General features: G+C 40.3%; 1 protein-coding gene across 1 annotated transcript; it reads left to right on the forward strand.

Annotated features, from left to right (window-relative positions):
- The first annotated feature begins 998 nt into the window (after positions 1-998).
- LOC128367802 (trace amine-associated receptor 13c-like) lies at positions 999-2,401 on the forward strand. The gene is made up of 2 exons (XM_053328451.1): positions 999-1,171; positions 1,591-2,401. The coding sequence occupies exons 1-2, from the start codon at positions 999-1,001 to the stop codon at positions 2,399-2,401; spliced, it is 984 nt and encodes a 327-aa protein (XP_053184426.1).
- Positions 2,402-12,456: the final 10,055 nt, after the last annotated feature.

Consider the following 12,456-nt stretch of genomic DNA (forward strand, 5'->3'; position numbering starts at 1 on the left):
AAACCCGAACGAGTGCCTTTAGTCTACAGTAATTACTGTAGTAGCAGCACAACTAAATGGCCCGGTTTTGTTAACTTGCTCAATTTTGGTTGATTTGGTAATTTTCTTTGATTTATGTACTTATCCCATCTGTCAGTACGCTACGTAGCTAGATGGAGTCTTTATCTGACTGTTTTATTCATGTTTGTTGCTGAAATACGATCGGGAGGCTGCACGGGTTGTTTTATTTTGAAAAACGGAAGTTTTATTTTGCTGATTCAGTGTCGGACTTCCTGTCTGGTGCAATCTGCTCTGTTGAGCTTGTCGCGAGTTGGCAACGGCTCCGTCAAAAATAGAAATGCTACCTATCGATAGCGCTGCGGCGCGGGAGCCGCTGCTGAGACGTTGCTGACACGCTGCTGAAACGTTCCCGGTGGAGATGCTCTCATTGATTATAGTGTTACCTATCTGCTCCGGTGACCGCGGCGCAGCTGTAACGCGCCGCTGCCGGACTCAGTGGAAATTGGGCTTTAGTCTCCCACTTCTCAGATAAAGTTCTCAGTAGAAATGACAACAATTAACTTGCTGACAATGCACAAAGATCAAAGATGTAAAAATTGTAATATGTGTACTACAATTTTGGTATATATCTAATTTATCAGCTCCTATGTGTGCATCTGTTATTACAATTTATGTTTTGTGATCTTTCTTTGACTTTTGTCTGATGTTTAACAATTTTTCTTTTCACTCTTCAGACAGCTTCACATCCACACCAACCTCCTGCTCCTCTCTCTGGCTGTATGTGGGCCTCCTACTGATGCAAGGAGGTCTGCAGGACAAAAGAAACAATGGGAGAGGGGGTGCAGTGAAAGTGATGAAGATGATGTGCACACCAAAGGAGGAAGGGTATATGTGTCCAACAGAAACTGAGAGAAAGGAGAGGAGAGATTGAGTCGATAGAAAGGGATAAATGAGCTGTATGACAACAAAGAGCTGTAGCTCTCTGATGATCTCTGATGATGGAGGTTCAGGACAGAGCAGAGCTCTGCTTTCCACATCTCCCCAACATCTCCTGCAGGAGGCCACTGTCTTCTGGGTTTGAAACTGTGATTCTGAACATTCTGCTTTTCTCCTTCACTGTGCTCACGATAGCTCTCAACCTGCTTGTCGTCATCTCAGTCTCCCACTTCAGGTAGAGAAAAAATTATCAGCAGATCCTTAATTTTTAAAAATTAATTAATTAAAAGACGTATTAATATGGACATGGACATATTTAAAAGAGAAATTCTGTTTGAGCTCCCACTAAATAATGTTGTATCTTGGAACACCAGACTAATATTCTGTTTTACTGACAATGTTTTGCAAAATAAATCTCAAATATCTGCCTTTGACACTAGAGACAGTGATTATTATTATAATAGATAGTGGTTATTAATGATTGTCAACCTTAACCAATTAGTTTTGATTATCTACAATTAACCATGTGTTAACTATGGATGTGGATGATCAGAAAATAGTCATAGTTTATTTTTTTAACTATGTGTTTGAGTTGTTTTATCATTTAGATATATGGACTTGTTGGCTGAATGATGACTTTCTCTTTTCCTCCAGGCAGCTCCACACACCCACCAACATCCTGCTGCTCTCTCTGGCTGTATCAGACTTTCTTGTGGGTATTGTGGTGGTTCCAGGAGCAATTGCTACACAGATATCCTGCTGGCTTGTGGGTGATGTCCTATGTTCTCTGTGTTCTTATATATGCAACATCATAATCTCTTCCTCAGTAGGAGACATGGTGCTCATATCAGTTGACCGTTATGTGGCTATTTGTGATCCTCTGCATTACACCACCAAAATCACTGTGAGAAGAGTTAAACTCTGTGTTTGTCTGTGTTGGCTCTTTTCTGCCTTATTCAGCATTATCTTTGCAAAAAATGACCTGGCTCATCCAGGTAAGTATAATTCCTGTCATGGAGAGTGTATTTTTTTCACTGACGATATTTCAGGGGTTGTTGACCTTGTACTGAGCTTTATTATTCCAGTTACTCTCATCATAATCCTGTATATGAGAGTCTTTGTGGTGGCTGTGTCTCAGGCTCGTGCCATGCGCTCTCATGTTACAGCTGGGACACTCCAGGTTTCACTGATATCAAAGAAATCTGAGTTGAAAGCAGCCAGGACTCTTGGTATTATTGTAGTTGTCTTTCTAGTATGTTGCTTCCCATATTATTGTGCATCTCTTGTAGCAGACAAGTTCTCCAATACTTTATATGAATCCTTTGTGCTCTCTCTGTTGCATTTTAACTCCTGTCTGAACCCTGTGATATATGCCTTGTTCTACCCCTGGTTTAGAAAATCTATTAAATTCATTGTGACTCTTCAGATACTGCAGTCTGGCTCCTCTGATGTCAACATACTGTAGAGAGGACTGAGATGAGATCTGCTCTACAAACACTTTTGCTGAATTTATACAATTGTTCAATCCTCTCTTCTCTTTCTGTACATATGAATGACACGTGAGAAAAGTCTGTGCTCTGTTAGTACTCTTCTCATTGTCAGTTTTACATAGTATTTACTATTTGATGTATGTATTTTTCTCTCTGCTGCCACTTTCACTGTATAAGACAGAAGAGGACTGATGCTACAGTTGAAGACAAACCTTTGCAAATAGAGAAATAAAACACAGGCATTACAATCCCCATCACTGTAACCAACAAACATGACAGGGGAAAGGGGTCGAGCATGTGGGGGGAGAAAATAGAGCAGTATCCATGAGTAAATGGAAATGCAGCATTTTTCAATCCACTTGACATATTGTTCTGTCTTGAATAACCTCAAACTAAAGCTAAATACAGGAGGAAGAGTATAACCTTAATGAAATATTTGAATGCATCATCATCATGAACAACAACAGTTGGATTAATGAAATAACTATATGAACAACAACAATTGTTTAAACACATCTGTAAACTCAAATGAATCAATCATAACCTTTTGGGTATCACATTTTAGAATTATTACCTAAATGATGGAAACTATCCCAGTTCAAACCTAAATAATGAGCTCAGATGCTTTTTTGGCCTCGCACAGAGTATCCAGACCACAGAGCAGAGAGCAGTCATGAAGATACATTTAGTGGTACAGAATCACATCAGAATGTTTTTTATTATAGCAAAAAGTAATTATAATACAAGAGTAATCTGCATCCAAGAAAGAGAGAGAAAACAAGGAGGTGCAGCAACTTGCTGGTTCCAGAGTTTTCAGAAGTAAAAGTTAACAACTAAATTCAAAGATACTCTAAGATTACTGTACAATTCCTGCATTCAAAGATTTACAGGGGTATTAGCAGCAAAGTGGAATATATAAAAAACATCTGACTGAGCATTATACTGAATGACCCCTGTCAGTGTTATTTTGAATTGATTGAGGTTATTTTAATTACTTTGTATACTGATGTATTTTTTATTCAAGATATTGCATCATGTAAAGTGTTTATATTTAAAATCCTAATCTGTAAGTAACTAGAAAAGGCACATGTTTAACAAAAGAAAAATATTAAATAAAATACATTATTTTCCTTAGAACTGTTGTGTAATATTTGTAAAAACACAGATAAAATAAATTGAAATAGATATATAACTGTGTACATAGGAGTTTGAACATGCACATAAGTAATATTGCATTTTTTTTGACAGCTGCCTGATTATGGCTCAGAGAGCAAAGCACAGTAAGTGGTGTGTTATTTTGTCTAGGAGTCTGATAGCATCCGTGTAGAAGCTGTTACTGAACCTGACAGTGCTGCTACGTCTGAAGGCAAGAGGGAGGAGGTGTGCATTTGGAGTGGTAGAGGATGGAGAAGAGCTACTTGCAACGTTCTTGGGTTCAAACCATAGAATTTGTCGATCTAGGTCCAGTAAAAAGTATAATGATCTTTCAACTCTCCTCTAGCTCTGTGTGTCTTATGATGGCTCGGCCTCACAGAGAAAGTCACATGAACTGTTCTTATAAAATAGGACAAAATTAAATGATTTTTAAAACTTTTGATTTATTGCAATTTTAACATTTTTTATGACAAATATTTTAGTCCACCACTAAAACAAGCCCCACAAGGGTTAATTTCTAAACTAAGAAGAACACCAAAGTTAAGCAACAACAATAAAAAAATGTAATACTTTACTTGTGGTAGGATGTTGAACATTGGGCCCAAAAATGGGCCCTAGTAGGCAGTCATAACAGGGCCTGAGTGTGCTTTTCACACTTTTTTTCACGATTTTTAACAGAGTATTTCACAGCTTTCCAGTCCCTGTTTTTGAGAGCTTGTGGCTCTGCATTAATACACCGGTTACATGATTCTTTGCCAGGAACCTGCATCCTCACGATAAATTTCTTCAGTTGTCTCTCCACTGCAGCACCTTCTTCAGCGGTCCAGCTTCTTTTGACAGTTTGATTTCCTATGTAGACAAAAACACAAAACATTGTACGTTTTCTTTTGTAAGGAAAGTTTAATCTTACTTAAAACTGCAACACTATTGAATACATAAACTATGACATGCTGCAGGGACCACAAAACATTCTCTCAGAGTCACTAAGAGACATGCATAGTTTTATTCTCTGCAACAGTTATGCAGTAACTGCTGTGCTCTCACTTAAAGCAATTCTTACCTTTCTTGCATTTCACACAGCACTTGGCAAAAGTCCTGCCTGACGCAGAAGCTGCACAATCAACACAATCAAACACAACCCCAGAGTTTTAAGACTGAACACGGGGGGGACTTCCGGTGGAGCGACAGAAGCGGATGGTCGCATAAATAATCCCTCCCGGTCGGTCGGAGTTTATTCCCCATTTGAAATACAACTACTCTGTAAATTTTGGCCTAACTAACGATGGAGGGGGAAAAAAACAAGAAGGGCAAGGGTAAACAACCAGAGAAAGTGGAGAAAGACGACATATTCGAGTCCGAAGAAGAGGACATGGATGAGGAACAGGTTGGCTGTAATGGCGGACAATGCGCTGAGCTAACAGCAGTGGATATGGAAGCTAACATTGCTATCATCCGTGCAGATTTGAAGTCCATGGTCTCAGAGGTGAAGTCTGAGCTGGGCATTTTCCGAGACAGTATCAGGGACGATTTGAAAAAGGAGTTAACTGACATAAGGGAAGAAATTCAACACAAGCTAGGCGAAGTGGCTACCGACCTTAAAGCTACAATGGAGAGATTGTGCGAAGCAGAAAGCCGCATAGCCGACATTGAAGAGTGCTCTATGGACTTTAAAGAGGCGCTGAGTCGGTCATTGCAAGCCCAGGAAAGACTGCAACTGAAACTCACTGACTTAGAAGCACGTTCGAGGCGTAATAATATACGCATTTATGGCATCACAGAGGGAGCTGAGGAAAACCACATCCAACAATTTATTGTCAAAATGATCAAAGAAGAGCTACAGCCCCTCGCAGGTGTTGAGCTGGGCATACAACGGTGTCACAGAGTGCTCGGCCCGAAACCCCCAAGAGATGCACAACCCAGGTCGGTGGTTGTTTACTTCCAAGAGTTTAAAACTAAAGAGCTGGTGCTGCATTCCGCATGGAAGAAGAGAGAGATCTACTACGGCGAAAGGAGGATTTATTTCGACCATGACTACCCCGCGGAAACACTGGTAAAGAGGAAGGCGTATGCACAGATCAGGAGACTTCTTCGAGAGAAGGGGATAAGGTTCCAGACACCGCCGCCAGCCAAGCTACGAGTCTTCTTCGACAGCGGACCGGTAACATACGAGAGTGTGGCGGCGGCGGAGGAGGATTTGAGGAAGAGAGGGTTTTCGCTTGAGCGCGAGAGCACAGCTGCATCCGGGCTCACGGAGAAGACACGGAAAAACACCTGGCAGCGCGCAGCGAAGACAGCCAGCACCATGGCCAGCACCCAGTCCCACCAAGAGAGGATCAAGGAAAGGCTGCAAATCTTTCAACGGCCGTGAGAGACCCGGCGATAACGGAAAAGGGAGGTAACAGACTGATTAACATAAGGACAGAGTCTCGTTAAAGAGGGTTTAAAAAAAAACAAAAAAAAAAACGAACGGAACGGAGGAATAATATTACTGCTGATGGGACCTATTGTTTTGTAATTGACTCTCCTTCCGCCCCATTAAGACTGAACCTCACCTATCTCTGTTTAGTATCACTTATTAATACACAGCTGCCAGCTCTTAATTGATGATTATGATAGACCGACATACACGGGAAAGAGACTGGTGTTTTGAAGAACTTAGTGCACAAATACACCCTTGAGCAGGGGCTTAGCAAGTTGCACTGAAGAGGGGGCTCTGGTGGATCACTAGACTACTCCCCCCACCTTAAGAAGTAGTTATATTACTTCAAAATGGAGGTTCACTTGAGTGTTTTCTTAATCAATGTTTCAAGTTTGTTCTATAGTTCAAAAACAGTTCAAGTTTGGTCACCAAAAGCATGTCATTCACTTATTTTTGCTAACTGTGAGATTAAATGCAATGTCAGGAATATAGGGTAGTTACCCTTAATGTAAATGGCCTACACAATCCGATAAAAAGGGGCAAGGTTATTGCAAAGATGAAGAGGGAGAAATTACATGTGATATTCTGGCAGGAGACTCATCTCAACCAGACTGAACATGAAAAGCTAAAAAAATATGGTTTTAAAAATACATTTTATTCAAGCTATAAAAACGGGAAAAAACGAGGGGTAGCAATCTTGATTCCTAATAGAGTGAGTTTCCAAATGGTTTCTGAAATTTGTGATAAAGAGGGTCGGTATGTAATAGTTAAGGGGTATCTTGAACAGAAAGAAGTTACACTAGTGAATGTATACATACCACCTGGCCAGGAAATTTCCTGTATCAGGGAAATTTTTAATTTGATTGCCACTGAAACCACTGGAGTTTTATTATGTGGGGGGGACTGGAACACCCAGCTACAATGTAAACTAGACTCCTCTAACACATTAAAGAGACCTGCTCCCAATGCTAGAGTAATAAAGAGTTTGTTGTCAGAGCTTGGGATGTTCGATGTATGGAGGAGGTTTAACCCATCAGCTAGACAGTACACATTTTACTCGGCAAGTCACAGAGTGCACTCAAGAATTGACTATTTTTTCACTAATAATTCGGACAGGCATAGAATCAGGGATTGTAGTATAGGGGTCCGGGATGTCTCAGACCACTCGCCTGTTTATCTAACCCTGCACCTAGACAACAAAAAGAAAAACACATTGTGGCGACTTAATACAAGTACCTTAAATGATATTACGTGCAAGAACTATGTACAGAAGGAATTTAAAGATTACATGGATAACAACAATAATGGGGAAGTATCGCCAAGTGTTTTGTGGGATGCAGCTAAATCAGTGATCAGAGGGAAGCTTATTGCCTACACAGCTCATAAGAAAAAGGAAAGAAGTAAAAATCTGTCTGATCTACAAGAAAAGCTTCGAGTGTTGGAGAGTGAGCATGTAAAAGGGAAAGACCCCCTCACCCTAAATAAAATTAATACTATCAAAAAGGAACTAAATGGACTCTATGAAGAGGATCTAGAGAAAAAAGCTAAGTTTGTTAAGCAGAGGTATTATGAGAGCGGCCCTAGGGCCTTAAAACTCTTGTCATGGAGGCTAAGGAAGCAACAGGCAGAGAGCTCCATATTTGAAATTAGAGACCCGAGAACTAAAAAGACAAGCCACAAATTAGAGGAAATACAACAAATTTTTGAAAATTATTATAGAGAACTATACAGGGAACCAAATACAACTAGCCCTCAAGAAATAAATACATTTCTGGAATCACTAGATTTACCCTCCATAGGTGAAGAACAGAACAAAGCACTAATGGCAGATATCACAAAGGAAGAAATAGAAAAGGCAATTTCTAAGTTGAAGGCCAATAAAGCACCGGGAACAGACGGCTTTCCAGCCGAATGGTACAAGACCTTTAAAGAACAAATAGTACCGATACTCTTGGATTGCTTCAACCATACACTTAAAGAGGCTGAACCACCAAGAACATGGAGTGAAGCAATCATTTCAGTTATTCATAAGGAGGGTAAAGACAAGAAAGAGTGTAGTGCTTATAGGCCAATCTCTGTGCTGAACATTGATTATAAGTTGTATGCGTCAATACTGTCTAAAAGATTAGAACACATTATACCAGAACTAGTGGACCCAGATCAAACTGGCTTTGTGTGCGAGAGACAGACGCAAGACAATTTCAGACGGGTGCTACATATACTTGACCACGTGACTAAAGGAAAAAACCAAGCTGTAGTACTCAGTCTAGATGCCGAAAAGGCGTTTGATTCGGTCCGCTGGGAGTACTTATATTTGACGCTGAGAAGATTTGGATTTAAAGAAGACTCTATTAGATGTTTTAAAACCCTGTATTTTTCCCCCAATGCCAGGATAAAAATTAATGGACATCACTCACAACCTATTGAGCTGGAGCGAGGCTGCCGCCAAGGTTGTCCTCTCAGCCCAGCTCTTTTCGCCCTATTTATCGAACCCTTAGCACAGTCAATCAGGGATGACCCGGTAATAAAGGGAATAGTGGTCGGAGGCATGGAACAAAAGATTTGTTTATATGCAGATGACGTTTTATTGCTTATAACAGAGCCAGAGACTAGCATTCCTAGGCTGATGTCTACACTAAAAGAATTTGGGTCCTACTCTGGATATAAATTAAATGTGCAAAAAACTCAAATTTTAAGATATAATTATTCTCCTAAAAAAGATATACTGGACAGATTTGATCTTAATTGGAACTCAAAGGAGATAAAATATTTGAAAGCAACTTTGGTCCAGTAAGTAAAAACATCAAGTCAGATATCGACAGATGGTCTCAATTGCCCCTAGACATGCACAATAGGATAGAAACAATGAAGATGAACCTACTTCCCCGACTCTTATATCTCTTTCAATCCCTCCCAGTAATGATTACACAAATGCAATTTAACGAATGGGATAAGTGGATCTCTAGATTCATATGGGCAGGTAGAAGACCAAGGATCCAATTCAAAACACTACAATTGGCTAAAGAGAAAGGGGGCAGATCACTCCCATGCCTGATAGACTATTATAAGGCAGCGCAATTAAGACCACTAGCATGCTGCTGCAACCCAAATTATACAGCAAAATGGAAGGATTTGGAAATTTCACAATTAGATGTACCACTACAATCTATACTGGGCAGTAAAACACTGTATGAGCAGCATTCTAGTGGCTTGAACCAATGGTCTAAAGTTTGTCTTCGCATTTGGTTTAAGGAATGTAGGTCACCATCATTTGAAAGACAGTCCAAGTCACTGAGGTGGGTTGCCTTTGACCCCGACACATACGGGCTGGAAAAAATAGATTTCTTTAGGTATCTCCAAATTAGATCTTATTATAACAATCAGGTAAAACCACTTGAGGAAAGTGAGACCAACTTAATTGACATATTTATTGACATGTACAAAAAAAAGGATAATAGGAAACTTGTCTCAAAGTTGTACTCCTGTATCCAATCTAATAAAATACACTCAACAGATAAGATTAGATTAAAATGGGAGAAAGAATCTCAAACTGTCATCACAGAAGAAGAGTGGTTGAATATTTGCTCTGTACAGTCAACCTCCACCAGTTCTGGTCTGTGGAGAGATTTCTGCTGGCGGAATCTGGTCAGATATTTCATAACCCCTAAGTTAAAATGTGTGCAAACAGGGGAGACGGCCAGGGGACTGTGTTGGAGGAACTGTGGTGAACAGCTAGCAGACCATTTTCACATATTTTGGGGCTGCCCAGCTATTCAGCCATACTGGCAAAAGATTACACAAGTAATACAAAACATTTTTGGTGATGGAATTAACAGTTCTTTTTCCACAATCTACCTGGGTAATATTGCACCCCATATATTGGGGCCAGACAAATATCTTTTAAAAATACTGTTAGCAGCCAGTAAAAAAACTATAACTCGAAGTTAGCTGCAGGCCACACCTCCAGCAGAGTCCGACTGGATCAACATTGTGACCAACATTCAGAACATGGAACGAATGACTTTTTCGCTAAATCTACAGTTTGAGAAATATCTGCACTTTTGGGAAAAATGGATTGGGTATATGTCCACAAGAGATGCTCACTGAGCCGTCATTGTATTTGTAACTCCAGTAGAATGTATAATGTCTGAATGGATGTATAGGTGACCAACTGTTTGTTCTATGTATTTCTGTATATTGTCTATGTTCTTTCTATAAAAATAAAGTACAAAAAAAAAAAAAAAAGACTGAACACGGGGTCAGTGATGAGTTCTATAATAGTATGTTAGTGTTAGGTAGTAACGTTACTGGTGACTGGAAACACAAATACAAAGTACAAATACAAAGAAGATAATGTTACAGAGTATCACTCTCAACGGACCGGAGCAATAACGCCACCAAATGCGATGGTTTGTAAGATAGAAACAAATGACTCGCGACAGTTTGGACGTCAGGCATGTTTAATTTTCAGACCAGTGGAGAGCTCTGTCACAGAGCTACAGTATCTGTTATCAACTGGATGCTGCATTATCACATGTAGCTCACGTCAAGCATGTCGAGGTTTATAACTGGTGTTCACCAGCGCTTTATTATCACTGCCACCATATAATAATAATCACAACAGTGAATAGAGGTTTACTTCCTTCTCCAGCTGAACAGTATCATTACATTGGTGCAGCCATCAGAGGTGTTCACAAGTCATTTTTTGCAAGTCCAAGTCAAGTCTCAAGTCTTTGAGTGAGAGTCTGAGTCAAGTCTCAAGTCTTTGAGGGTCAGGTCCAAGTCAAGTCTCAAGTCTCTGGTTAAGAGTCCAAGTCAAGTTTCAAGTCTCTCGCAAACACTAAATCAAATTCAAATTCTATAAGCTATAAAATCCTATATATAAGACAGTATTGATGATTGTTTCACTAGAATCTACAGCAATGTGATGTGGAAAAAATACAAAGGATTGTTTCAATTTCATAACTGTATTTTTCTTTAACATGGTTTTTTTAAACAATAATGTAAAATACAATAAAAGAAATAACCGTTATGGTTATTACAGTATGACTCCTCTCCTCTATGGCTCTCTCTCTCTCTCTCTCTCTCTCTCTCTCTCTCTCTCTCTCTCTCTCTCTCTCTCTCTCTCTCTCTCCCTCCCTCCCTCCCCTCTCTCTCTTTCTCTTTCTCTCTCCCTCTCTCTCTCTCGATATGTGACAAATATCCTTCTTGATATCTAGAATAGGCTGCTTGGGTATGACTCTTATAAAGCATTAAATGTGTAGGTGCTCCTCTAATTTTTTACACATAAAACGCCACTGGGTGACTGTACTGTAACTTAATTTAAGACAATGTCAGAGAATAATCTTCTGGCACACCGTGATGAAATGTTAACTCTGCCTGTCACATCATATGGCCAGCAGCAAGAATGTAGCGTTAATATTCGTTTGAGAGCTAATTGCTCATTTTAACGTCTTTCACATTAGCAAGTGACTGACCGGTCTGGGTGCGTTTTCAGATGCCGGATGAAGTTTGAAGTGGTTGAACCAAAATCTTGAATCTTCTTGTTGCACACTATGCACACTGCTGTCCGTTTGTTGGCTTGACTGCGTGAAGGCATTGTAGCCAAATGTAACGATCCAAGGGACTCCTGTTGGGCTTCTTTCACTCGCCATTGTCTTGAAATCAGAGAGTTTCTAATACAGTATAGCCTACAGTAGTAGATGGGCTCTGCTCGAAATGCACGCATACACACGCTGCGTGCGTGATGTTGGTGTTTACTGTCATCCTCAGTCACAGCCAGAGATCACTTCCCAAATGCAATCAGAGAAGACGAATGAAAGATAATAAATAATGAGAATATAAATGATAACATGAAAATAATGGTAATTTGCGAGTCTCCAGCCTCGAGTCCGAGTCAAGTCTGAAGTCTTTTGAGGTCGAGTCCGAGTCGAGTCTGAAGTCAATGTGTAGTGCGACTTAAGTGCGACTCGCAAGTCCGAGTCACCAGCTCTGGCAGCCATACACGTGACTTTTTGTGTTTACACATCATAAGCTGCTTTTTGACCATTTTTTTCTTTTCTAACCCTGGTCTGGGGGTGGTACTTTCAGAAAGGTTCAGGAACCTTTGGGGTGTGGTCTGCATACTGAAGATCTCTGATTGGATGAGGAGTTGTTTAACATTCCACCTGGGGTGGATTCAATTCCAGCTGCGAGCCCACTAGACTGTCACAACACATATGCAAGGATACTGTTCCTGGACAACAGCTCTGCCTTTAATACAATCAGACCAATAAAAGTGGTGCTCACACCCCCACCGTAAACAGAAAACAGTGAACAGTGTGAGGGTGGAGGTGTGAAAGCACCACATCTCTCTACCCTCTACCTCCATCCATCTACAGTGGGGAGAACAAGTATTTGATACACTGCCGATTTTGCAGGTTTTCCCACTTTATCATAGGTACACTTCAACTGTGA

Source organism: Scomber japonicus, chromosome 11 (genome assembly GCF_027409825.1).
Source record: "Scomber japonicus isolate fScoJap1 chromosome 11, fScoJap1.pri, whole genome shotgun sequence".
Classification (NCBI taxonomy): domain Eukaryota; kingdom Metazoa; phylum Chordata; class Actinopteri; order Scombriformes; family Scombridae; genus Scomber; species Scomber japonicus.

Excerpts from the sequence above, each read along its gene's own strand:
- LOC128367802 (XM_053328451.1), top strand. The coding sequence starts at position 999 with ATGGAGGTTCAGGACAGAGCAGAGCTCTGCTTTCCACATCTCCCCAAC. Across the intron at positions 1,172-1,590 it reads ATCTCAGTCTCCCACTTCAG|GCAGCTCCACACACCCACCA; the intron begins GTAGAGAAAAAA and ends CTTTTCCTCCAG.